At 37.2% G+C, this 27743-nt stretch overlaps 1 protein-coding gene across 1 annotated transcript; it reads right to left on the bottom strand.

The window, feature by feature from the left end:
* Window positions 1–59: 59 nt before the first annotated feature.
* Window positions 60–27743, bottom strand: Cpa3 (carboxypeptidase A3). Its single transcript, XM_052180743.1, has 11 exons — window positions 27635–27743; window positions 27440–27515; window positions 24501–24625; window positions 13652–13754; window positions 13445–13546; window positions 11908–12009; window positions 9890–10000; window positions 8752–8842; window positions 7618–7820; window positions 4939–5023; window positions 60–642 (listed from the first exon to the last, which is right to left on the bottom strand). Exons 1-11 carry the CDS (start codon window positions 27700–27702, stop codon window positions 455–457), a joined length of 1254 nt encoding a protein of 417 aa, XP_052036703.1. The 5' UTR covers window positions 27703–27743; the 3' UTR covers window positions 60–454.

Genomic DNA, 27743 nt, shown 5'->3' with positions numbered 1-27743 from the left:
ACTGTTTCCTGTCATCAGACTGAAGAACCATTGATATAGACTATTAAGGCAAATTGAGAAATGCTGAGAGCACAGTTTATTAAAAACAGAGGGTACCTTTGTAAAGCATCCAGATACAACTTATTTTTTAGTTTCTTATCATGTGGCATGAAGGAAGTCAATCAGATTCTGGAGGAATACATTTTTCATTCCCAGGCTCACTACGTATCATTTCAGAGTATTCAAAATATACTTTCTACAAGGCTTAAATTTTACTTACAAGCAAGAAAGGTATTTAAATGGATTTACTTAAAGCTTTATTGTTGTGGGGCTGTTGGGAGTAAATAAAAACAAGAAGAAAACGCAGGACTTCATGAGCAAGAGAAGGATGGATCCCGGTGATGCAGAGGTTGTCTTTCCAGGGAAAGACTCCACCCAAGGATTGATTAGCACATTTCAAAACAAGGGGAATTCATTATGGAGTATGCTTGAGGATATACTTGGCAATAAATTTGACAGAAAGCATGGTTTCTTTACACGTTGGCTTTATCTGGGATTCTGGAAGAAGGAAACCAGATTTTCCTTTATCACGAAGCTCAAAGGCAAATGTGTGTTTGATGCCCAGGTCATAAGCCCAGTCTAAAGAAGAACCTGATGTCTTATCTGCAAAACAGAACCAGTAAACATTTTATTAGAGGTGAGTACTGAGGCTATTTTGGTTTATAAGCCATGAGAATTTCTGGTGTAGACGATGGGACGATGACTCAGTGCAGGCAGTGCAAACAAGTAGTGTTTTATGGGTGCTTGGATTCTCAGCACCTATAAGAAAGCCAGACACGGTGGCTCATGCCTGTAATGTCAGTGTTGAGAGGATGCTCAGGGCCTGTTGGTCATCCTGTCTAGCCAACTGGAGTTTCAGGTTCCATAAGTGAACTTGTCTCAAAAAAAAAAAAAAAAAAGAAAAAAGAAAAAAAAAGAAAAGAAAAAGAAAGGGTTTAGAATAATAATGAAAGAAGTTGGCCTCTGGCCTCTTCAAACAGAAATTCATGCTTATGCACACACACACACACACACACACACACACACACACACACTCCTAAAATTACATGTGTAAAATTAATAATAAAAATAATTATATGTATAATTAATTGCAATAATGACAAAATAGAGCAAATGGTACTGAATGCATTTATAATTCACCATATATTTTAAATATGTACTTCCTTTAATTTTTAAAAAATTTCTTCTTATTACTTTTTAAGATTAGCATACAAAATTACTACATTGTGGCATTTTAATGCACATCTGTCCTTATATCTTTTTCGTATTCATCTTGTTCTCTTGTCATCCACCATCCCCCTGGTCTTCTCTAGGGGAGCCCTTCTTCCATTCAGATTTTTTCTTATGATTTCATGTCATGTGAATTGTATTCTTGTGGGTCAGGACTAGATTGAATTTATTTTCTGGGCTCACATTGATTAGCTGGAGGAATTTAGAGGGAGGACTGAAGAAACTTTGCTGGCCAGTGAAAACTTCACCCACCAACTGCAAGATCACATTCTTTCTCACACTTGTTTATGTGGTCAGAGAAAAATAGTTATAAGGCCAAGAAAGCTAACTATTTTAAGGATGTATTTAAAACTCTAATTCAAACTTTTTATCAATTTTTGCAAAACTTTGTTAGAGATGTCATTATTTGGTAAAAGGTAATTAAAGATTAGAACACATAAATACCACAGGGAAGGCACCCCACCCACTATCACTCCTCCTTTTAACTCTTGTCGAGCAGTGTGCCTTCCCTGTGGTGTTTACATGTGCTCTTGCTAAGACTTCTCACTCTAGTTTTGCCTTTACACTGCAAGATTCTGAAACCACAACTTATATTTGAAAACTTGACTTGCCTGTCCTCCCCGAGGCCAGGTTAATCTATTGGTTTGGGGTTTATTCGGTTGGTTAGGTTGTGTGGTTTTATTTTGTGTTTGGTTTTGTTTTTGTTTCTTTGTTTTTCTGTTTGTGACATGGTCTTACCATGTAGCTTGTACTGGCCTCACATCTTGCTCCCGTCTAAGCTTCTGTACTATTGGGACTACATGGGGGATGTCAGAGTTCAGTTGCTGACCAACATTATGGGTGGAGGTGATGCTTAGGATTATTTCCTCGTTGGTGGATTGTTACACTTGTCATTACAAATGTTTCTTTGGTTTTGCTTTGATATTTACTTTGTCTGATATTTAACAGAAATTTCTCCTTTATTTTGACTAATTTTTACCCTTTTTATTTCTCAAGTCTTCATATACATTGACTGTCTGATGGAATAATAATTTTTAATTCAATCATGAGGACTAGTTATAATTATATTATGTGTGAGTGTATACATATATTTCTATTATTTACCAACATGCCTATTTTATCTCTACTCTTAGTCCACTATTCTTCCTTTCTGCATCTCTCAGCTGTTTTTGCTATTATTTTCTTTGTATTTGGAAAGATTCCTTTAGCAATAATTGAAAGGATGATCTGCAGGTACTAAGTTCTGTTTCCTCTGTCTGTTTCCCCTTTTGCTTATTGCTTTTATTTCAGCACCTGAGATTACCTTTTTAAAACAATCATTATTTCATATGGAAAATAGTCAAATAAATATTTTTGGATAACTTAGGATACAAGTTTATAGGGATCATTTTTTTTATTTCTTCAGTGGTTTTATTATGATTAACTTTTTTATTGGATATTTCTTTATTTTCTTTTCAAATGTTTTCCCCTTTCCTGGTTTCCCCTCCAGAAACCCCCTAATCCATCCTGCCTCCCTCTGATCACCAACCTACCCACTCCCACTTCCCTGTCCTGGCATTTCCCTATACTGGGGCATCGAGCCTTCACAGGACCAAGGGCCTCTCCTCTCTAGGGATCAATTCTACTCTTGTTCCATCTTCTGCACTGTGGTGTTAGGAGCTCTGAGAGGCTGACTAACTTATACACATACTTACTTAGAACTATAACTCTTCAATTTTTTCTTTTTATTGAAAACAGATTTTTTTCTCACATAAAATATCCTGATTATGTTTTTTCCTCTACTTTTCCAAGTTTCTATTCACCTCCTTTCCTATTTATATCCACTTCCTTTCTGTCTCTTTTTAGTAAAAAAAAAAAAAAAACAACAACAACAAAAAAAACAAAAACAAAAACCAGGCTTCTAAGGGATAATAATAAATGAAACAGAACAAAATAAGACAGACTAGAACACTGACACATTGGAACATTGGAGTTGGACAAGACAAATGTGGAAAAAGGCCCAAGAGAAGGCACAAAACTCAGAGTTCACACACTCAGTAAGCCTAAAAAACACTAACTGGGAGCCGTAGTATGTACACAGAGGACTTGGTGCCAATCCCCGGGTGCCCCAGTCTCTGTGAGTTCATATGAGCTTTGCTTTTATTGAATTAAAGGACCTGTTTCCTTGAGTCCTCCATATACTCTGGCTTTTACACTGTTTAAGTCTCCGTTTCCACAGGGTTCCCTGAGTTCTGATGGGGAGGGGTTTGATGGAGACATTCTGATAACTATAGCTCTTCCTATAATAAAGAAATGATCATCAATGATCATTATTCACAGAGTTTTGTCTTTGGCAAAAATACAATGATGTTTGTGTTATTAATTTCTTGAAAATAGAAAATCTTGGATAGTCACAAAATCTCAATAAGGAAAGCAATATGCGCAGCAGTGAGGACTTTGGTTTTGTTATAATGTTGACTTTGTTGTTCCTTTGCCATTCAGTGGAACTGGTAGGTTATGCTTGCTCATGTTTTGGGTGTTTTTTGTGAGGAATAATTTTGATCATGAGAATCAAGTGCTGAGCCCAGTGACCAGCTTGTGAGTCAATGAACAACTACAGATAATGTCTAGAACACAGCTTGAGACTTGATAAATTATATCTGCTTCATTGAGGGTTTATATGAGCATAGCCGTGCTCATTTTTAACTTGTCATCTGTGGCTGCTTTTGAACTATAATGCCCCAGTTGAGTAGTCATAACAGAGGCCATTCTGGCCTTAAAGTCTAAACAAATAGTTGACCTTGTAAAAACTTTTCTGATTCAGTGTATAAAGAATAAGAGATAAAAAGTCAATCTGAGTAAAATCTAAGTAAAAATGTCAATAATAATAAGTCTATAAAATACTGAAGAATTAGAAATGGTGGTGAGGATATAAATAAAAGAAGAGAACTCACATCTTATCATCTCCTTTCCTATACTACCACACAGATTCATTTGCCTATAACAGGAAGAACAGATCAAAACCATAAGAAATATGAGTCCATGCCCAAAATGACTGCAATACACCACCCACATAGATAAGTAAGAAGACACTACCAGAATGGAGACATGGCCAACGAAGAGAAAAATTCAACTCAAGTTGAATAGATGAAACCAGATATTGCCTCTACCCCAACTAATTCTTGTTGGTTCTGCTGAATATGAAACATGGATATTGGAGAACAGGAAAATAGATGAATTAAGCTATAAACTTCTATTGATTTAATAATTTTTCTTAATTTTATAGCCTTATAAAAAGTTCATGTAGGACTGGAGAGATGGCTCAGTGGTTAAGAGCACTGACTGCTCTTCCAGAGGTCCTGAGTTCAATTCCCAGCAACCACATGGTGGCTCACAACAATCTAGAATGGCATCTCATGCCCTCTTCTGGTATGTCTGAAGACAGCAATAGTATACTCATATAAATAAAATAAATAAATACATCTCTAAAAAAAGTTAATTGTAATTTGTTTAAAAAAAAACAAACCCAGCTCTTTCTCAGGAGATAGGCACGCTTTATCCTTTCTGTTCACATTTAACACAGAATCCCCTGTAAAAGCTGGAGTTTATAAACTACAAATTTGCTATTTTTCCTTAGTATTTACCTAAGATTTACAGAAATAGTCACAATAAATGACAGAAAATACTTACAAATTGTGGATGCTATTGGGCCGTAGATGTAACGGGTTTCATATCTAGTTGAGAGAACATCAGTGGCAATCCTTGAAACCTTCATCTGGAGAGGAAAGGGGGAGGGGATTACAGAATGCTATATGAATACAACATATTTTATGAGTTAAAAATTGATTTTTCAGGTTGCTTAGTCCTTGAAGATCAAAATAAGATAAATGCACATTTTCAAAGGTCAATCAGTCAGTTAAACAGAATTATAATGTGTTCATTCATTCTGTACCCTTTCTATTTTAAAAAAAGTTTGAATATTTGTTTATTTATGTATATGAATGTTTGAATGTCTTGCCTACATGTATGCATTGGCACCATATGGGTGCCTGGTGCCCATGGTGGTCAGAAGAGGGTATCAGACTCCCTGGAGATGAAATTACAGATGGTTGTGAGCCACCATGCGGGTGCTGTAAGTAAGACCTCAGTTACCTGCAAGAACAAATGGTCTGCATTTCAAAGTCATCTTTCCAGCCTGATGTGTCCTTTCTTTTGTACTCTTTTTGGTTTTAGATATTAGATTATTTCAAAATATTTTTCTTTCATCTCTTTCTCTGTAATAGGTATATTATGAGGCAGAACTTTCTCTACTTGTGCTAAGAGAAGAAAGGTAGTTGATTCATTTTTATTTTAATCGCCATTAACTGCACATCTCTGTGTGTATATACACACACATGTGCATGTGTGTACATCTTAGGTTCTAACACAAAACAATGTATGTTAGCCAAACACTTGACCACTAAACTACATGTCCAGCATGGCTTGTCCGTCTTTAAAATGGTTCTGTTATATTAGGGTTTCTTTTCTGGGGTGGCATTTTATCACATTTAATCATTTGTGTGTGGTAGGAGAATAATTGTTGGAATGACCAGTAACAGATGTAGCCTCTAACACTGGTACTCCAAATGAATGTTTTTTCTCTTGCTATGTGTAAATGTATATAATTAAGAGTGGCCTTTTGTTCTAGAAAGACTCAGTGTAGCATTATAGGGCAAAACCAGAACAGGGAAGTAGGAAGGGGTGGGTGGGAGAACAGGGGGAGGGAAGAGGGCTTATGGGACTTTTGGGGAGTGGGGGGCCAGAAAAGGGGAAATCATTTGAAATGTAAATAAAAATATATCAAATAAAAAAAAAACTGCATGGTATTGGTATAGAAAGAGACAGGTTGATCAATAGAATAAAATTAAAGACCCAGAAATAAACACACACACTAAAAAAAAAACCCAACCCCCCCAAAAAAACAAAAAACAAAGAAATAAGAAATATATTTTATTTAACATATAAATGAATTAATGTAGCTACAGTGTAAAACTTTTAATTTACTCAGAATGGCTTGTTCTGTATATCTGTGTGCATTTCATCCATACCATCTTTTCTAATAGTATGCAATTGCCTTGGTGAATCTGTATAAATTAATCAGTTCATGGTTCAGATTCTTAGCTAGATTGGATCATAAACAACAGTATGGTCACAGAATATTAATTTATTTTCTTCATGTATATACATAGGTGAAATTAATGGCTGCTTGAAATGTGGATGTAGCTATCATTAAGTATGACTGTGATGAATACAAGTGAGTGATGTCAAGATAAAATCCACTACCCATCTTTTTCTCTAAGTTGATTTTAGGAAGTGTCTAAGTCACAGCAGTGACTGAATATGCTGTGTCTGTTGACTACTGTAGAATGTGTGATGCCAGACCTTGCGTGCTGCCTATCTTTTCTTCTATGGTAATTCAAGATAGTTATGTGTGCAGGTTAACTATGTTCAGAGAGTTCTTCCTAAAGCTAATGTGATCAAATCAGTTTGCACAGAAAGAAAGATAATGCTCAGTGGATCATAGATTTGAAATGATACCACATTCTTACTGACAGAGCACTGTGACATGTATAGTGTTTTGGGTTAGTGAAAGTATTACTATTTCTAGTTTACTAATAGAGAAAATTCTCCTGGGTCTCCTTAAATCTGGCATTCAGATCTTAGAACTAGCTTCTGTCTTTGCTGTTCAATTAGGCTTTTGCTCTGCAGGGTTTTAGAGTCTGATCCAAAGAAAGTGTTAAAGAACTACCTTATGAAGGTTTCTTAGAATTGCATTCAAATATGTGTTTACAACAATCCAAATAAAGTCTAAAGATCATCATTTTAACTACAGAGTAAACTTCACTGGTTATTTTTTATAGTATTTATAATGTGGGGTCTTGATGTGGTGGCCAAACTGTAATTCTAGAATTTGTGAAGCTGAGACAGAGCAATGGTGAGTGTGATGTGAGGCTGGGTCCGCATAGTGAGTTCAAGGTTACCCTGAAGTGTGTAGTAAGACCCTTTCTCAAAAGAAACAAAGAAACAAACTGAAGCTGGTTCAGTTCAGCATACCTCAAAGTTGATCTATCTGTCTGTTTGTCTGTCTGACTATCTATATGAGAAACTGAAAGTCGATCATGTTGTCAATGTACACACCACAGATTTTTTTTGGATTTTGTTTTTTTGAGACAGGGTTTCTCTGTATACCGCTGGCTGTTCTGGAACTCACTCTGTAGACCAGGCTGGCCTCGAACTCAGAAATCTGCCTGCCTCTGCCTCCCAGAGTGCTGGGATTACAGGCATGCACCACCACTGCCCGGCCAGATTTTTTTTTTTTTTTTAACATACCAGGTCCTGGTGGTTGGATGGCAGTTTGAATGTGTAGCCATAAGGAATTAATAGCATCTGAGAGTAGGAATGGAAGGTGATATAAGCCTTGATTGAGTTCAGATGGCTTCGAATGAAGTTAGTGACAGCTTTTGTCTCTTTCTCAGACTCCGGTGCAGGTCCCCTGTAGACAACGTGGCATGGGTTGCCGGTGTTTGGAGAAGCTACAGAAGAAACATGGAGGGGATCAGAATATGCTGTTTATGAGCTCCTCCACTGCCTCTTCTGATGGGGGTTCACTTGATGCTTAAAACATCAGATATATCCTGTTACACAGTCTCTAGAGGCTTTGTGCATGTATGTGCACAGACTGTCTGAGGGGGAATTCGTAGCCTAATTTGCCCTCCTTTTCTAGGTCATAGAAACACAGATCACAGTCATCATAAGGCTTAGAGTCAGATCCATGCCAGCTCCCACTCAGCTCCAGCCTTGACTGTTAGAGAACGTGTATAAATCACCTGTCTTGAGACAGAGTTTCTTCAGTTTCTTTCAGGGGAATTCTCTTGATTACTGCTATTTCAACATTCCTTATGGTAGAATAGAGTTAAAAGATGTGGTGTCCCTTTAAAAACCATATTGGACAAAGAAGAAATGTCCAAGACAGGGCAGAGGTGTGGTCTCCCCAAAAATCTCTAATGTAAAGTTGTCATTGTATAGAAATGATAGTATGATCTGAAGTAGCAGATAGACAATTAGTATTCCTATTAAATATTTTCACTGTCTACTGTCCCAAATGTTTCTTTGTTAAGCTTCTGAAGAATTACTACTTATACAAATAATTGGTATTTTTCAACTTCTATCAGATTAGGAAGAGGAAGGAGGCCCAAGGTCACCTCAGATAACCTGACTTTTGAACATTTATTTTTAATGTTCTGTAAGAGGTGACTTGATAGACACATAACATCTTCTCCCCACTTCCTCCCACAGAAAACCTTCATAACCTACTAGGCTAGTGATGATTATCTTCCACTTAACAGATAAGGAAATCATCACTTACTCAAGAGACCTCTAGTTCTGATGAGTTAAGTAGGTGGTTTATATAAACTCAAGGTCTAAATGCAAAGCCAATTTCTTGACACCAAATATGCAACTCACAGTCCCATGAGACATCAAAGTTCCTGTTGAGGTCAGTGCCAATGCAGGTGGAATTTTGGTTCTTGGAACGGTTTTTTCTCCACATTCGATCCTGTGAGAAGGGGCAAAAGAGTGCACACACATGGTCTGTCAGTTTCCATTGTTACTGTCTCAGTTCTCTTTGTAGCTGTCTACAAGTTTCTCTGTAGTTAACTTGAGCTCCTTTATTATCAAAGAATGTTGTCTTCCTACAATTTCTAATATTTTCAGATACATAGTTTCAATCTTAATTTTTTTATCATTGGTGGATTTTTTCAATAAGTTGAAAAATGGTTGATTAGTTTTCTGCATTAGAAAACGACCATTGCATCCATCAAAAAGCCGCAAGATGCTCATATTCTTTTAATGCCACTTGTGCAATCAGAATATCACAATTGATCAGTGGCTGGACATAAGGAACATGAGCACACTCAGCCTGAGGGCACTTGGCCCTAAGTGGGATGTTTGTAATCATCTTTCCCTCAAGGCTGAGGGATGCATGAGGAAAAGGGACAGGGAAGATTGTGAAGAGCCAGAGGTGGTAAGTGAGGTCTAGGAAAGAGTGTTTTTTAGACACAACGGGGCATATACACATGAGGTCACAGTGACATGACATCATGCACTGGAGCTGCACTAGCTCAAGCCAGACAAAAATGTAAGCATGGGGTAGGGAGGTGGGCATGAAGTCCGTGCCAAACTGAGGAGCTACTGATATTTTATTGCTGAGGGGAAAGGAAGAGTAAATTTTCTTTGCTGGAGTGATGCAGTGTATCAAGCACTCTGGACAAGCCCCATGCTCAGCAGTAGTTGACTGACACAAACTGGACTCTATTTTTCTTTTTTAAAGAGAGAGAAAACATGAAGTTGAATGAGTAGGAAGGTGGTGGGGGGTGGATCTGGGAAGTTGGGAAAGGAAATTGATTACGATGAAAATATACTGCATAAAATTCTAAGAGATTAAATAAAAAGTTTATTTTAGAAAATAGAAAAATACATTTTTTTTTCTGAACTGGAAATTAAGTAGTTACCCAAATGTTAAACCTAATAAGCAATAGTAAATGCACATTAAAGCCAGTGACTGATACATTACTTCAGTGCAGCAATTGTACACAGAGCATACCTGTGTCCACGACCAAATGTATCCATCCACATTGAATACAGGCAGTACGTAAAAATTTATCCGGTCCAAAAGTTTGGTCATGATTTTATTTTTTCCATAACTCTTGGTTGCCTAGAGGGGATAGGAAGTTAGGCTACTATGGAGAAAAACAGACCCTATTAACCATAGCTACCACTGTTTGAGTTGAGTTATGATCAGTGTTAAATGATCGTAAACATTGCTTAAAGTACACAAAATAAGTGACCCATATAGATAAATAAACCCACATATTAAATGCAGAAATATGAACTGAAATGAACATTATTTAAAGGTTCATTAAATTATCAGGCAGCCAGATGTAATCTGTTTAACCAGATCCACAGAAGAAACAGAGCCAATTGGAAATTAATAGCACCAAGTATTTGAGGAGTTCATTCTCTCATGCCCTTAAATAAATATAGATATAGCCTGTAAGCACGGGGAGATAGGAGCATTGGAGAGGGTTCATGAATAGTTACAGAGATGATTGATTAAGACAACCTCTATATTTCTGTGCATTCAACCCAAATTCTTGTGCATACTAAATATGTTCTCTACTGCTGTTCCATAATTTTGTCCAAAGGAACTCACATGTGTGCATGCGTGCAGGTGTACCTATGTGCACCTGAGTGTGAAGGCCAGAGGGTGACAGGAGCTTTAGGTGACTGCCTTAATTTCTCTATTCTTACTGACCCCAGAGCTTGACAATTTGGCTACAGCAGCTGCTAGCAGGCTCCAGGGCTCTCTGCCCCTCCCTAGCCCCTTGCCAGAGCTAGGATTACAAGTGTGTGCTCTGCCCAGAATTTTCGCACAGATGCTGAGGGCTGAATTCAGGTCCTAATGCTTGGTCACTAGCACTTAGTGACTCAGCCATCTCGCTCACCTCAGAAAATTAATAAAAACTCCTGGCAGTAGTATAAGGCTTGGAGCAATCTCAAAACTCTGGGTTCAACTTTCAACAATCATAAGATAAAATTTTACATGTCACAAATCTGGAGATTGACCTGTTAGTTCTTCTATTTTCTGGCATAAATTACAGTAATTATTCAAGCTTTCTCTGGCTATCAAAATTCTCAAAAGCAAAGCAAAGCAAAACAAAACAAAACAAAACCTCTTTCCATTCTTGGAAACTTCATCCCAGGAACACCTATATTATAAACAAAATGTGTGTGTTTGGTGAGAGAGAGAGAGAGAGAGAGAGAGAGAGAGAGAGAGAGAGAGAGAGAGAGAGAGAGAGAATAGGCGAAGAGTATTGCAATGGACTCTGTACATAGTCCAGAATGGCCTCAATCTAGTCCTTCTGCCTGCCCCAGCTGTCACAATGATGTAGTTTCAGGCATACAAAAGATTTCTTGCAGCCATATGTTTTATGCTCCTTTGAAAGTAAACAAGAGCTTTTGCCTTTTAGTTTGGAGGGGCAAAATAACCAAACTTATAAGCCAATACTCTGCAGCATCTCTCCTAGTGAACATATCCATGGCCCAACAACCATTTCAAAGTGCATTGTGACAGAGTGAGTAGAGAAAGTTAAAAATAGGTGGGTCAGAATAAATTAGCAATAGATATTCAGAAACATATGAACCAGATCTATTTTTATAAAACACGTTATTTCTAAGTTGAAAGGAAATTAAGTAGGATCATCCCAAAGTCACGCATGACCAATGAAATGTGTAAAGCAAACTTAAGTGTTTATTTTCTGACTTTATCAAGTGACATTAAGTCTGTACTTTACAATATCAACAGTGTATTCAATTCTTACCTACTTAGCTTCAGGATAAAAGTCAGTTATTTTCATGGAAACTCTCAGGTGGAGTTTATGAAGTTTGAAGGAAGGTATAATTTCTACACAAACTGCAAGAACTTAGGTCTTGTATGTGCTGGAAGAGGTAAATGTAGACTTCTCTGACTAGGGGAGCACTTCACATTCAGAAATGGATGTTGTCAGTCAGTCAGGCACTGGGGACAGTTGGAGAGCTGTTGATTATGATTTGTTCACTTACCTGATAGACAAACCACTGACAGAAAGCTGGGGAAACCCATTCACGTGCGTGAATGCCACAGTCCATAAAGATAGCCTTCCTTTCTCCATCCTTTTTCCCAACCTATTGAAACACGGGATTAATTTGTACTAGCTCAAATGTTAGTCCATTGTCGATCAATAGTTAATTTTCTCAGACAATTATTTTGAACCATGCTTATGCAGACTATCTCCAGGGAATATGGTGGCAGCTATCCTGTTTATTCATAGTTTATCTTCTGTTACAGGATACTTTTTCAAGAAATTTTCCAAGGTTCAGAGCTGCTTTTAGGGTTTTAAAAACAAGCAAGCAAGCAAACAAACAAACAAAAGAAAAACAACACTGTGGGGCTGGAGAGATAGCTCAGCAGTTTAAGTACTTGGTGCTCTTGCAGAGGACCTGAGTTCTAATCACACTGTCCACATCTAATAGCTCACAGCTGCCTGTAACTCCAGCTTCAAGGCAACCAATTTCCTCCTTTTGCCTCCTTGGGTACTTGCAAGTACACATCCTTATGCAGACCTACACACATACAAATACATCCTTTATAAATAGAATACATCTTCACAAAACATAATCTTGTTTCAGTTGATAAAGGCACTTGTTGCTAAGCCTGATTAACTTTAGGATCCACTTGGTAAAAAGGAGAGAACGGACTCCTTAAGTTGTCCTTAGACATCCATATGTGTTATCCTCCCCCCACACTTAAATAAAAACAATAAAAATTTAAAACCCACAACCTGTTCTTGGACAGGACATCACATGAATACCAGCACTCCTGAGTTGTAGGTCAGTCTGTAGCAAACTAAAACCTATGTCAAAAAAATATCCAATTCCCTCAAAAATAAAATAGCAATAAATACATTGTCTTTCTTACTCCAACGTTAATGTTCTGTGTTGAGACATGGATTATAAAGCTAGTCTGTAAATTGGAGGTGTTTTGCCTGGAGTGAGGCCTGGTGCTGTGTGTAGATTGGGTTATCTGATGTTGGAATGACTTTTGTTTTAAATGGAGTTCAGAATTTCTTGGGTGACACTATGTGAATAGAGACATAAGATGCGAATGCCTTCCCAATTACTGATGAGCTGCTCAGGGAGCAGAATTGTGGGGTATACAATGACAATGACAATCCCTGGGCTCCAGCACATAATCTGGTGCTCTGGTGTGACACATGTGTGATAGTTAACTTTTTTTGACTTTCATTCATTAGTTTCGTTCCATTACAATGGACTTGCAAGGAGTGTGTAGACAAACACACTGTAAACTGAGTTGTAACACAGCTATCCTGTGAAATAGGTTTGCAATCTCTAGCAGGTACTTGCTTCTGCTTTGATTGCATGGAAGACTATTGATACTTATATTCTTAAATTGATACCCAGAGTTTAAATATTCCCCAAATCATTGTTTTAAAACTTTAGCCTAAAAATTACTAAAAATTTAGCCTAGCTGCTACAAAGTGACTTTCATGTCCTTGTTTTGAAATAACAAATGAATTAATGGTTCTTTGATTATTTTTACCTTGAGAACATATAATGGATTATCTTCAACAGTAGATCCAATTTTAATCCTTGAAACCATTTCAGGATGTTTTTCTACCATTTTTTCGGTCCAAGAAACAATCTTAAGAACAAAATTAAATTTGAAGAATTAAAATAAAGGAAAATTGCATAACAACGAAGGAAGAAAGTAATTTTAAAAGATGATAATAGATATTGTATAGCCTACCTTGTTCCAATCGTTGTATTTTGCATAACTGTGCCTGCCTGCAATTTCATCTTTCACATCAAACTGTTTCTCTATCTCTTCTTGTAGGTCTTGTATCAGAATTCTGTTTGACAGAAGAATGATAAAAATATACTTGTCATGGGAAAATTTTATCATAAGAGGACATTTTATCTTTCCTTTGCAGGAAAATGCCATTTCCTCTACTTTATCTGAAATAAAGTCCAGTTCCTCATTTCTCTGCCCTGGGCATCTCCATTGGATAAGTCATTGGATGACTTCTGATACCACATCTATTTGAGTTATGCTGAACTTTTATTCATGTTGCTACCCAGAACATTAAACAGATTCCTCCAGAAGTAAAGATTGTGGTAAACATATATTGTTTATGAAATTTTGAAGTTTGTATGTAAAATATTTCATTAATAAATCTTATATTGGTTACGTGATTAAATAATAGCTTTTGGGACTGCATTTAGTTAAATAAAATTAATTATACCTATTGCCCTTTTCCTTTACAATAAAATACTAGCATATTTGAGATCATACATTTGACTCATACTTTTATCTCTATAATGTTCCTATCTCTCTCCAGAGTACACACATGCATATCTATATCACAGACAGCAATGCACAGATCTACAGAATAGAATTGTATTATGTTTTAGCTTTTGAAACTTGGGATGAATTTTGAATAACAACAGTGATAATAAAACTAGTGACTTAGCACTTAGCACAAGCCAAGTATTTTTCTAAGCTTTAAAGTACATTAAGTCACTTTGTCTTCACAAGAGCTATTTTAACTTCATTGTACTGATAAAACCTGACCTACATTGTGTTCAAACACCTTGTCTAATGATAGAGGTAGAACTGGCTAGGGTGGTTTTGAGATGGTGAAAAGAGTCAGGAAAAGTGATCAGGAGGGAGACACTGTTGGCATCAAAACACTTATACCTCCATTTTCAATTGTCATCTCTTCTTAAGTCAACTCATCTCATGATTTCATCTCACGATCTCAAGATCTCACAGATAGGAGAATGACTGGCTACCTAGGACTGTCTCTGTTTAATTTTCAGCTCTTACCCCTATCCCAGACTTCTCCCAAACACATCAAATCTCCTATTTTTCATTTTTCCCCTTTATTCTGTCCTAAATTTGTTTACTATGGGCCAGTTTCTGCTTCATATACATTGTTAATCCTGCCAATATTATTACCACTTAACTAATGAGGAAAGTACTGCTTAGATAGATTATATATTTATAATTTGTAACCTTTTAACATTTATTTGTTGTTTTATTTATCTTGTGTGCCTGTGTAGGTCAAACACAACTTACAGGGGTCAGTTCTCTCCTCCCATTTGGACTTCTGGGATGAAACTCAGATAGTCAGAGTCCTCAGCGAACTCCTTCACCTGCCTACTCCCATTGCTAGCCCTGTCTTTATATTTAGAGCTGGGAATTAGGATCCAAATGCTTCAGCTTTGTCTCAAAAGTGTGATTTTCAATGTGCACACAAATATTTGAGTGTGATTTTTGTTTATTTGTTGATTTACTACCCAGGTTCACAAACTTATTTTTAAACTCATGTAGTAGAAAACTGTACTGACATATGATAAAATTTAATGGTGAGAGTGTACCTCCTTATTCTTATTTTCAAAAAGTATTTTGTTAGAATAATTTTATAAAATAAAATCATCAGAAAAGTTGCTTCTTGATAGAAATCTCGATATTAAATTATGGATAAGTTTGAGAAGATTTTTTTGTTAGAACCAGACTAAGTTGTTTTGATACTTCAGTAGAATTTTATATATTTTGATTATCACATCAGGTATCTTAAGTGGCATTTTCACTAGTAAACTTTTAAATTGGTTATTATGCATATGAAATATATAAGTCATCTTAATGACTTTACATTTTTATTGGCATTTTATTTTTAAATATTAATTACATATTCAGATATATATCCAAATGCACTTACTTTTTCTTTGAGTAACTGAGTTTTCTTTCTTTCTTTCTTTCTTTCTTTCTTTCTTTCTTTCTTTCTTTCTTTCTTTCTTTCTTTCTTTCTTTCTTTTTTACTTTGCCCATTACTATTTCTTTGCTTTATTGTGTTGGTTAATTAAAACAGAAAAATAATAGAACTGGAAGAGGGCATTCTTTTTTTTTAAATTCTCCTCTTGATAGAGAAACCTATCTCTCACCAGCAAGCATGATGCTGAATGCTACTCGGGTTGATATAAAAGGGTCTACTTAGAGGATCTTTACAGTATTGCTCACTACGGCAAAGTTGCATTCCTGTCTATTACTCATCCCTGAGTGTATTAAATACTGTATTATAGCTGAGGGAGATTTACAAGCATCCCGTTTTGCTTCTTTTATGTACAATCTTAAAATCCATGTTTAACCTAAGAGATAGAGTGAATTACTGAGAAATGAGTTGCTTAAAAACAAACCACATTGGGTCAACCTATCTGACAACAGGACACAATGAGCACATTGCCCTAGATGTGGGTCCGCATGGTCTAACACATCTTGGTAGCTACTGCAGTCTATGAGAACTTCACTCTCTTATAACACACTATGAAAATCATGATTAAAATGACAATGTTTTCTTAACACTGAACTAGTTAATATATTCTATTCTGAGACACAGAATGGTACATGATGATATAAACATTTCAAGCAATATTTAAAAGAACAAATTGAAAAAATTTGGAAATGTTCTTCATGTCTGGATTAATTCCTGTTAAACCTATAAAACAGCAGCGTCCTGTTTTTGCTGATGAGATGACATTTTTCATTTGTTAGCATCAAACCCAGAATTCAGGAAGTGGCTCTATGTTCTTTACCGTGCTCTATAATCATTTACTAATCATCTGTGATTATTTACTTAGTGAGCTAATAAGATAGCAGCAGCTTAAGTTCATATGCTTTTGATTTTGGGTCCTTGTTCTGCTCTTGATGCTAAATGTGACTTTGAGTGGCTTAAATACTTTTTCTGACCTTCATTTTTCTCCCTTTTGTAATGGGACCAAATATATCACCCATGATTTTGAAGACGTTTTATGAATCGGTGGTGAGATATCCTCAACATTCCTTAGTTATCCAGTAAACCTCAGAACAGTGAAGGTGAGTTTCACAGTTGATAACCACTGTACAGAGTTAATATCCTTTGCCTATATATGATTTTCTGTAGTCATGTGACTCAATGATCCAGACCCCCTACACACACCGTTCCTTATGAGGAGCTGAAACAGTGTAGAGGTTCTCTACTTAGTTTCTTCTTCTAACTTGGCTTATGGATCTGGCTCTGAGGCAGAACATAAATGTTGTATACTAATTAGAATTAATTTAGCACATAGGACCAAACATGGTGTGCATTTGTATTAGCAGCACTGACAGAATTATTATTTACATCTTATTTAACTCACTGTGTATTTAGCCTTTTTTCTTATGAAATTTGGACTCCTGAGAATGCAAAAGTGTAAGAGCAATATTGGAATTCCGTGGGGCATGCTGCGCTAAAACTCCCAGGAAGCCTGAGGAGGTGTGAAATCATGCTTTGAGGAGGTGCCACAGATATAATTAATTACTTCAACCCCTAAAGAGAACATAGCATTTGCTCCACCTGTATTAACAGAAGTGGAATAATCAACAAAAAGAGCATTTTTGTGCCGCCAGAGTCCAGTTCACAATTCAAGGCAGTATTCGCCAGTCACAAATCCTTATCGCAAAGAGAATTTTTAGACTTAACACCAGTCGATTTGCTTTCATGATAACAACAGCAAAAAAGAAAACTATGCAAGTGGAAATACAATCTCTCCACAAAGGCATGAGGATACCAGACTATTGATATGGACAAGTTAAGCCTAAGACTGGGACTTAAGACCTAGGGGCACATGTCATTTTTGTGAGCCCTTCTACTAGCTAGAAACCAGGTTTAGTAGAAGGAATCAAATTGCTTTCTCTCAAATATTATTTCTTAGATTTATCTACTTTTTTTGAAAAACATTCTAATTATAAATGTAGAAAAAATGATAAGTAATGATCTATCACTGTGGATTTAATAATATATACAGGTGATACTTATCAAGTCTTTATTTTTTATCAAGTACTGTGCTTATATCTTGTTAACATTATCAGCAACAGAGGTTGTCTACTATTATCACTTCTTATATACAGGGTTATGGAGGACTTTAAATCGATTTCAAAATTGCCATAATCTAAATCACTTGAGTTGGAATTTTTAATCTACTATGTGTGACTCTGTTGGCATTGTTAGAACCATTGCACATCTGTGCCTTCATTTTTAGGGGACCTCTGTACATGGTCAGTGGTTCATAGTCTTTTTGGTCTTCAGAAATTTTTGTAAGGTTTTCCAGTCTCCCTTTCCCTATGGAAGTTTGCTTTTCAAAGTCAGTGAGCCCCCACTTGGTTCCAAGAAGGGGCCAGATGGACTTTCAATTTTAAGGTTGCTTTTAGAGAGTATCAAAGAAAGAGGAGAGCAGTATGGGACAGTGTTTCACTGGTATGAGCATGAGTGTGCATGTGTGCATGTATGCATGTGTGTGCACATATGTGTGCACATATGTGTATGCATGTGTATGTGTCTGTGTGCATGTGTGTGTATGTGAGAAAGAGATGTCATCATTGTTAGGGTGTTTTGTACAACTGGTCTCGGCTCTCTTGGTGCTCATGTTATTGCAGAGGTGTTTTGAAAATATGTTTTTAGGTTTTTTTGCACAATTGAATTTGGCGACTTCTTAATTGGGTTACCATGCGCATTAAACTCTAGATTTGCTGACACAGATTCCTTAATGTTTGTGGCATATCATATATTGAAAACAAACATTATGGCACAGACTTGTTCTCTAGAGGGAGGGAGAATATCTGATAGGAACCTTCAGTTCTCTGTTGAACTGAATGTATGTGTGTGTGTGAGCTTATATATCTATGCATATAAATGGCCTTTTCTCCTGGGCTAATAGAAGGAACCAGCCATACAGAACCAGTCTGTCCTCATGGAAATCATGTGAAGCAGCTCCCTTTATTGCCGCCATTTTAAATAGTGTCAGACACCTGATTAGGATGAAACTGAGTGCAGGCAGCTTTGCTTCAGAATATTTTCCCCTTCACACATACCACATTCTTCTGTTTCTGTTTGTTTGTTTCAGTTTAGCTTAGTTTTGCTTTTACCGTGATTAATACATTGTCAGTACTTACAGCCAAGCTCACAAGCCTGTTATTCGCTTGAGCAAATAATATGTAGGAGTGTCTGCAGAACAGGAAGAGAAATGAATGAAATAGCACGCAGAATAAATCATGAGCTTTACCCGATTGAGAGAATTATTCAGCAGGGTGGATATGGAGCATGAATTTGTATGTGGATGAACCTTAGGTAATCAACCATTGACTTGAGTGTTGAATGTATGCTACTGTGTCAGTTTGTATACTTCCATGCAATCCTGGGTAGTTCTTATTATCATTTTATTCTATTGTACCATTTGTGTTTTATTGTATTAACATCTGGTTTATAAATTATTTTTTCTGACTAACTTTATTTTCTAATTTTCTAACTTTTGATTAAGGAAAAGACCATGCTGGAGACTATCTCAATGTGACAGAGTCCTAAAAGCACTTAGACTTTTAAGAGCTGAGTTGGAGACAGAACTCTCAAACTTGAAATGCTCAGTTTCTTTTAGACTGGTCGCATGGTGGGTTGTGTTTTTTTCCTTTGGAGTTTCCAATTCTCTGCTATTAAATGTCTTCTGTTTAGCCCAAGAACTGTAGTCTGCTCCTACTTGCATAGGGTTTGAATTTTACAGAGAAGCAGTGAACTGAGGGGAGTATTGGCAATTTACTTCATTTGTTGAGAAATATGCCAGCATGGAGGTATGTCCCAGACATCATTTACTAATGGCAAGTGCATAATTAAATAAATATTCAATTGTGCCACTATTTGTGAGAACCTGTTCATTAAAAATGCATTTGAAGCCAAAAAAAAAAAAAAAAGAGCTGAGTTGGAATACGGTGTGTGCACCTGATACCCAGTCTAGTATGTGCGTTTTCAACACCCATTTGTCAGTCTCTTTGGGCTTGTTAGTAAACATTCATTAGTTGCCTTTTAGATTTGGCCTTTTATGATCTTGTAAAAGTATAAATGAAAAGGAACTAGACATGAATGCTACTTAAAATCAAATCTGTTTTAGTAACTGAATTTGCTGAAAATTAAAAGATATCAAGCATAGACCCCTCAAACTGAATAATGGTGTGTGTGTGCACTGTTTAATAAAGAGTGTCTATGTGAATTATCTTATCAAGCTATCTTCCATGTTTTGGTTGGCCTGGTGTCTTGAACATAAGTAGACATTTTTTGTTCTAGAATTCTCTTCTATTATTAACACCAAATAATGCACATGATTCACGTGAAAATAAATTATATCCTTGAATACAGTATTTTGTGTGGTTTTTATCATTACAGATCACCTTCTATATTTACATTTCTGAGGGAGGTATTTAATTGCATGACTTTCCCATGCCTATAGCTAAATTGAGACACTTTCTAGAAACCCTGTCATAGATAGATAAGTCTAATTTTAATAAATAGTTTTACATTTTGCTTCTTGGTACAGGAAACAAGAAACTATCTGAGATGAAGTGGCACTTGTGAGGATCTCATTCACACGTCATTCACAAGTGAGAGGCTTGGTTATGATAGAGTGAATCTCTGTAGAGGGCATGCGATTTTTGTGCTCACACATAGCACTAGAGAAACCATGAATGCTAAACTCACAGCATTTTCTGTTTAACAGAAGGGATTTACACTTGTTTTCTGCCCAGAGAAAGCTGGGATTGGTTGTAGTTTACAATGCAGTGATCTTTTGCTACTGTAGAGCCAGCCCTCATCCAAATCCCCCGACTGCTGAGCATTGTTTCTCAGTCAATAGAACCAATTCTTATGAAAGAGGTCCCATGTGCTTTGCAAAATAATTTACTATTGTGCTTCCAGACCCTTATTTCCTAGATCCTTAATCTGAACACTGTCAGTCAATAGAATGTATTTTCATGGAAGACATCACAGGTACATTGCAAAGGAGTTTTGATACAGTCATGTCTTATACTTTATTGTAATAATTGTCACAAGGAAACTTTTTTCCAAAGTTGAACTATGCTTAAAGTATATCAAAAATAAACTGCTCGGGGTCCGACTCTAGATGTTTGTACCCAGACCAGCTAACTAAATCTTGTTGAACTGGATTTCTTTCTTGCCTCATGAGCATCATTTCTCTCACAGCCATGATGTTTGTATGGTGTCCCACAGGTCTAGAGACCCAGTGCTCAGCATTATTTAGAGGGGTGGGGGGAGCCAGTTCTTTCAGATGAAAAGATCAAAATGCCAGCTAAATGTAGTATAATATGGCAGCCAGAATGGCCTAGGGGTTCCTTCCATCTTGGCACTGAAAATCTGAGAATTCTGCAAAGTACCTGTATCTATTTTTAATGGCTATATTTATTAAAATGTAGAAAAGCATATACAAGCATATTATTCAAAAGGCTTAAATGCTTACATTTCTTTCTTTCTATAATAGCCTTCTTGAAGCAATAACAAAAACAAAAAAACCAAAATGGTGATCAATAATTATTACAATAGTATTTTTTATTTTAAAAACTAGGAATAAGAATGTTTTCATACTTTAATAATTAATGCATTTCAAACAATAGCATGTTTATACAATATCATTAATTTAATTAAATTGTAGTGAGTCACAGTCTACTTCACTATGCAATACAACATCATAGATGTCAATAACTCAAATAAAATTAAATTAAACAAAACAAAAAGTTTAAATAAGGAGAACTTATTTAAAATTCTCTCTTCTGATATGATTTATTTATTGATTATATTCTTTCTCTTTTTCTGATATGTGTGCATGAACACACACACACACACACACACAGTGCTGGCCACTACCCATAGCTCATGTACCCTGGGCTGACTACCAATCAGTGGTATTGATGTGCCCTGCTTAGGCTGTCCTGCTGGCTCACCATGAACTCTCTGCTTATGGAGCAGATTAGAACAAATATAAAACACAGTGTGAGCTGTCAATAACCCTATCGGCTCTACAAACGTACTCCAATAGCCTGAAAGAAACTGCGAATTCTATCTTGTACAGATAGCACTTTAGTATTTAGCAGGCTCAATTTAAAAATAGTTCCTTTGTGTGGATGGAACTGGAAAATATTTTACTGAATGAGGTAACCCAGACCCAGGAAGATAAATGTCAAGTACCATATGCTCTCTTCTATTTGTGATACTGAGTCCCAACTCTTAGATGTGAGTACATAACCTAGAATAATTGCAGAAGTCAGGAAAGTAGAAAGGGAAAAGGGAATAAGTAGGGAAAAGCACTTATCTGAGGAGGGAGGATAGAAGGAGAAAGGACAGATAAATAACACCAAGGGTATTTGAAAAAGTTTCAGGAAAACACATTGTTTTATAAACTTACTTGAACACACCCACAGTTAATATGGAGCTAGTGGAGTTCTGATGCATGAGGTGATAATGGTCCCCTGCAAGAAGCCACAGACTAGCAAAATCCCCAGAGCTGTTGGTCAGGGGGTTCAAGGCACCCCCCCCCCCCACCAAAAAAAAAAAAAAAAACCAACATAAGCTATTGCCGTTGCCTTTGGTTGCTTCCTAGTACCTGAAGGTAAGAGTGTATTAATGAAGACACAATACTTTCAGACACAGGACTTAGAGCAATTGAGATGAAGCTGATGTGTAAACATTCTCCCTGAGATAATCCTTTTACAGGATCAGGAGGTGTTGTGAAGGCTGCCACAGGAGAGAGACATTCAACAATCCTACCTGGTTGTAACAATGACCATCTGGCAAGGCAAGATATCCCCAGTGGTAGAATAGTGATTATCATAGCCACTTTTTCTTTCTTTCTTTCTTTCTTTCTTTCTTTCTTTCTTTCTTTCTTTCTTTCTTTCTTTCTTTCTTTCTTTCTTTCTTTCTTTCTTCCTTTCTTCCTTCCTTCCTTCCTTCCTTTCTTTCTTTCTTTCTTTCTTTCTTTCTTTCTTTCTTCCTTTCTTTCTTTCTTTCTTTCTCTCTCTTTCCTTTCTTCCTTCTTTCTTTTTTTCTTTCTTCTTTTCTTTCTTTCTTTCTTTCTTTCTTTCTTTCTTTCTTTCTTTCTTTCTTTCTTTCTTTCTTTCTTTCTTTCTTCTTTCCTTTCTCTCTCTTCCTTCCTTTCCTTTCCTTTCCTTTCCTTTCCTTTCCTTTCCTTTCCTTTCCTTTCCTTTCCTTTCCTTTCCTTTCCTTTCCTTCCCTTTCCTTCCCTTCCCTTCCCTTCCCTTCCCTTCCCTTCCCTTCTCTTTCCTTTCCCTTCCTTTCCTTTCCTTTTACTTTCCTTTCTCTTCTTTCCCTCCCTTCCTCCCCTCCCTCCTTCTCTATCTCCCCCTGTCGCTCTCTCCCTCCCTCCCTACCTCTCTTTCTCCCTGTCCTTCTCCTCTCTCTCTCTCTCTCTCTCTCTCTCTCTCTCTCTCTCTCTCTCTCTCTCAGCAGGGTTTTGACAGTAGTCTGTCTCTATGTGGTCCTGAATGTCCTGGAAATTTCTATGTAGACCAGATTGTCCTTGAACTCATAGAGATCTTCCTGCTTCTGACCCCAGAGTGCTGGGATTAAAGGCATGTGCCACCATTCCTAGCCAGTTGCACTTGTATTTTGAGGGTAAACAACAGCTGTTTAGTTGGATTTAAAGCCCATTTAGTAGGAGTGAATTCATGTCTGGTACTGTAGACCCATGGCTGGAGAGGTCCTAAACCTTAGGTTAGTGATTCCCAACCTTCCTAATGCTATGATCCTTTAGTGTAGTCCTCATGTTATGATGACCCAAATCATAAAATTATTTTTTGTTGCTTCTTTATAACTGTAACTTTGCTACTGTTATGAATCATAGTATAAATATTTTTGTAAATAGAGGCTTGCCAAAGGAGCCACAATAGGTTGAGAACCACTGCCCTAGAGGACCACCTATTATTGCCATTTCCCTAAACCAATATAGCTTCTTACTGTACATTAAGCCCACATGCTATCCATAAACCCATAGATAGATTTACCTTTCACCTCTCACTAAAGAAGCTTCATTTTGCAAGAGATGGAAACTTAGAATAGTTCATGGCTGCCCACAATTGCAGAGAATAAGTGACTGTGGGCCTTTTGCTTTAGTTTGACCATCTAGGATATATATTTTCTACCTAAGGCGTGGGGAGCACCTTGAAAGAGAAAGAAGAAGGACTGTAAGATTTGGAGGACCCAGATGCCCAATGCAAAACCATATCTTCTAGACACAACAGGTTTGTCATAAAATTCATGAAGTCCCAACAATATAGTTGCCTATACAATATCTGCATAATAACCACACCAATCATCATGTCAACACAGTTGGGACAAATTTCACAAGATCTACCACGAGGTGAAGATTTACAAGAAGCAGAAAACTGCTGAAGAAGCAATTATCAGTCTTCTTCAGGGATGAAGCCTGTGATATGTTATATAGTCCCATGTGGTCATCCACACACACGTACATACAAGCAACACTAAGTGGACTCCGTAATGGCGTGCTTGTGTGTGTATCAATAATGATTATAGAAGATGAAGCCATGAATTCCAGAGGGTGTGTATGGAAGGACACAGGAAGAGTTGAAGGATGGAGACAGGGTTGAAAATGATGGAAATTCAGTGTGTATAAAATTATGATACCTCAAAGACTTTTAAAAAAATCCTAAAGAATTTAAGGTTATTCAAACTCTATGAAACATAGATGGATATGTGCTCAGGACTTACTCATAATGGATTTTATGTTGTTCCAAGGTAGACTGGATAGTCTGAGAGTCCTTCTCACTAACTCGGAAATCCACCGTCATATTAACAGCGATATCATGGATAGCATCTGGATACCAGAAGTCAAGCTACAAGACAAGACTATTGTTAACTGTGGCTTGTTTGTTTACTAAACACACACACACACACACACACACACATACACACACACACATATAAAATGCTGAGTGTGGCTGTGTATACCTATACCTTTAGAAATTTGGGGTATAAAAACATGAGGATTCTTAAGCTTGCTGGTTGCTGGGTTCAGTGAGAAATCCCGTCTCAGAGGAATAAGGCAGAGTGATAAAGACATTTGTTCATTTCTTTTGGTTTCTGTTTTTTTATATGGGTATCTATACATTCCCTCCACACAGGAGAGGAAGCACTATATAGCACATATAGATACTATACCCACACTGGCCATACATTGTGCACCATAAATGGATGTAGGGTTCTGTGTAACTAATAAGCTAATGAGAATCTTTTTTTCACCAATGTTAGTAGTTAAGAACTTTTGAATATAAAGCAGTAGGGAAGAAATCATTTGTACTAACTAACATTTTAGGACAACGCATTGATCAGAGCAATTAGAAGAGACAACTCTTGATGAATCGTGCTTTAATGGGTGTGTACATGATTATTTAATAATTGATTTGGCCACAGTTGTCAGTAATCCAGATTTTACAATTATCTGGCTCCTTCCCTGAATTTCTCTGTGAATTCTAGAATTCTGGTAAAGTTTGTTTCTGACAAGAAGGTACAATTTATTAATCTCATTTTTTAATTTTACTATTTTAGTAATATGTCCTTGATCAAACTGGTTATTTTCAATGTGCTTTAATTAAAAAAAATGTGGTTAATAGACTTCCCTGATGGGTACTCTAGGTGTAGTGAGGTGGATAAATGTCCTGAGATATCATGAGCTAATGTCCTCATTTCTATGTGCCTCTTTTCTATAGCTGGAAATTTCAGCAATTTTAATATATGAACTTACAAGAACAGCACAGAGATTAAAACAGTTTGAGAAGGTTCCAACTTTTAAGTTTCTTTAAAATCGCAGTCGGTTTTGAAACCCAGTGAAGCACACATTTCCAGTCTGAGAGATGTGAAGATGATGTCCTGTCTCCACCATCACACTCCGCCTGGGAGATGTGAAGGAGCTGTTCAGTCTCTGCCATTACACCAAGATTGAGATATGTTCCAAGTCACTGTGGATATCTCTTAGTTACATTTCACTTTAGGTTTTGGGCAGTCCACTATGGGACAACATGTGGTTTTTATTGACCAACCAACACATTTGTTTATTTTGAAACATCATAGGGTAAGTTGAACATATCAGGGGCTAGTACATAAGCCAGAAATCACAACAACTTTGTCTGTATTATAGCAAAAAATGTGGAGGAAGAGTTTCATGCTCAAAGTTCTGTTGTGAACATTTATTAAGTAGCAAGCATATAGGCATGCCACAGGGAAGTTATAAGAGGATGTTTTGTGTGCCAGGCTAAGCTGTGTGTAAGTATTTCCATCATGTGAGTTAACGGCAGAGGGAGGAACAGAATATCCTAACAGAAAGAACAAGGCAATTTCCTGCAGGAGATATTGACTGATCTGTCTTGTAGAAACAGGAAGATTTAGTGAGATAAATAATTAGAAAATAACATTCCTTGTGAAGAAAAAGGATATAAGGTGAGTGAAGTTGTGATGTCTGTGGATCTCCAGGGTCAGGAAACAGAGAAGAGGGGCTGTGGTCTAAAGAAGGTAGCCTTATGGAAAACCATGGAGGACTCTGGTCATACTAACCACCCCCAAATATTTTTATAATTTTTCTGTCACAGAAGGCTGTGATATCTATTGCTGTGCCTACTTAGTGATGCTCCTATGTCTGGAGAGCAGGTGACAATCAGCTACATGTCCTAGAGGATGGCCTGTGGACTTCTGTAACTTGCTTAAGGCTACAAAGCCACTATAGAAGCCTTACATCTGGCTCTGAAGAACATGCTGCCCTCGTGGACGATTGCAAATGTGGAGGCACAGTTGTCAAGTTTAAAGACTGCTGTGAACACGTGGACTTTGGGGAAGGCAGAACAGAAATGCTGGACACCGGTGTTCTAGAGAAGAGACACTGAAATTGCTCCCATCTGAGGCAGGCCAGAGTAGCACAGAGGTGAGGATCGTGTGGGTTGAAGAATACATAGGAATTAGACTAGGCAGAACCTTTGACTGGTTTGCTGAAGAAAAGTGTGGCTTGAATGAAAGACAGGGTGGGTTCTGGCTTTAAATCTGATGCGTGATGCTGGAGGTTTCAGTTACTAGCTTTTTATGTCAGGTTCCGTATTCAGGGATTTACACTGTAAATCTGATGGTAAATATGAAACAAGAGCAAGGTGGCTGGGGGAAGCTGACTTGTGCACTAGGAGGGGCTTAACCCATGAGAGAGAAATGCTCTCTTTTCTGTTGGATTTTAAGATACTGCTTTACATTTTAGAATCTCTTTTGAAGGTGTCCTCCCTGTTGACAAGCTAACATCAGCCAGTTCTTTACTGTCATCAGATTGTACTTGAACAGAAGTCACCAGAAGAAATTGGAGTGGATGTTGGGGATGGGGGAGGATTCAGAGCACAGACAGGAGAGTAAGGGGCAATGAGAAAGGTGCTGAGAAAGCCCCTTGTTTTACAGATTTTCTTAGGAGCTGTTGCTTGTAAAGTCAGAAGGAAAAGTAGTGAATCATGGAAATAAAACTCAGCGAGGGGCTGGCTCCTGGCTGAGCTATTCCAATGGTTCCTGCCATCCCCCTCCCCGGTTGCTCAACCTTTCATAGCCCATGGGCACAGAAGACAAAATAAAAGGAATGTCCCTTAGAGAATAGAAAAGACAGAGAGAAGACCCTCTGAAGGGTTTACCTCAATGGTTTGGGTCAAGTCCTTCAAGACACCTGCTTGTTTTTCATCCTGGAGCTTCACACGGAATACCTTCTCCCTTCAAGTAGATAAAGAACAGAAACCAAAGAAACAAAACCTCCGTGAATTTTAGAGCCATATTCCTTAATTCTTTTTTTTTTTTCACTCGGAGACTGGAGCATAGGGATTGAAATTTACCTGTCAAAGTGGACAGGAGCCATAGCAAGTGTGGCACAGATGACTCCCATAAGCAAGAGGAACCTCATGATTCTTCTTTGCTTGATCCTGACCCACTTACGGTTTTATA

Source organism: Apodemus sylvaticus, chromosome 4, assembly GCF_947179515.1.
Source record: "Apodemus sylvaticus chromosome 4, mApoSyl1.1, whole genome shotgun sequence".
NCBI classification, from domain to species: Eukaryota; Metazoa; Chordata; class Mammalia; order Rodentia; family Muridae; genus Apodemus; species Apodemus sylvaticus.
The sequence above is the reverse complement of the archived record's forward strand: the minus strand, read 5'-3'. Positions and strand labels throughout refer to the sequence as shown.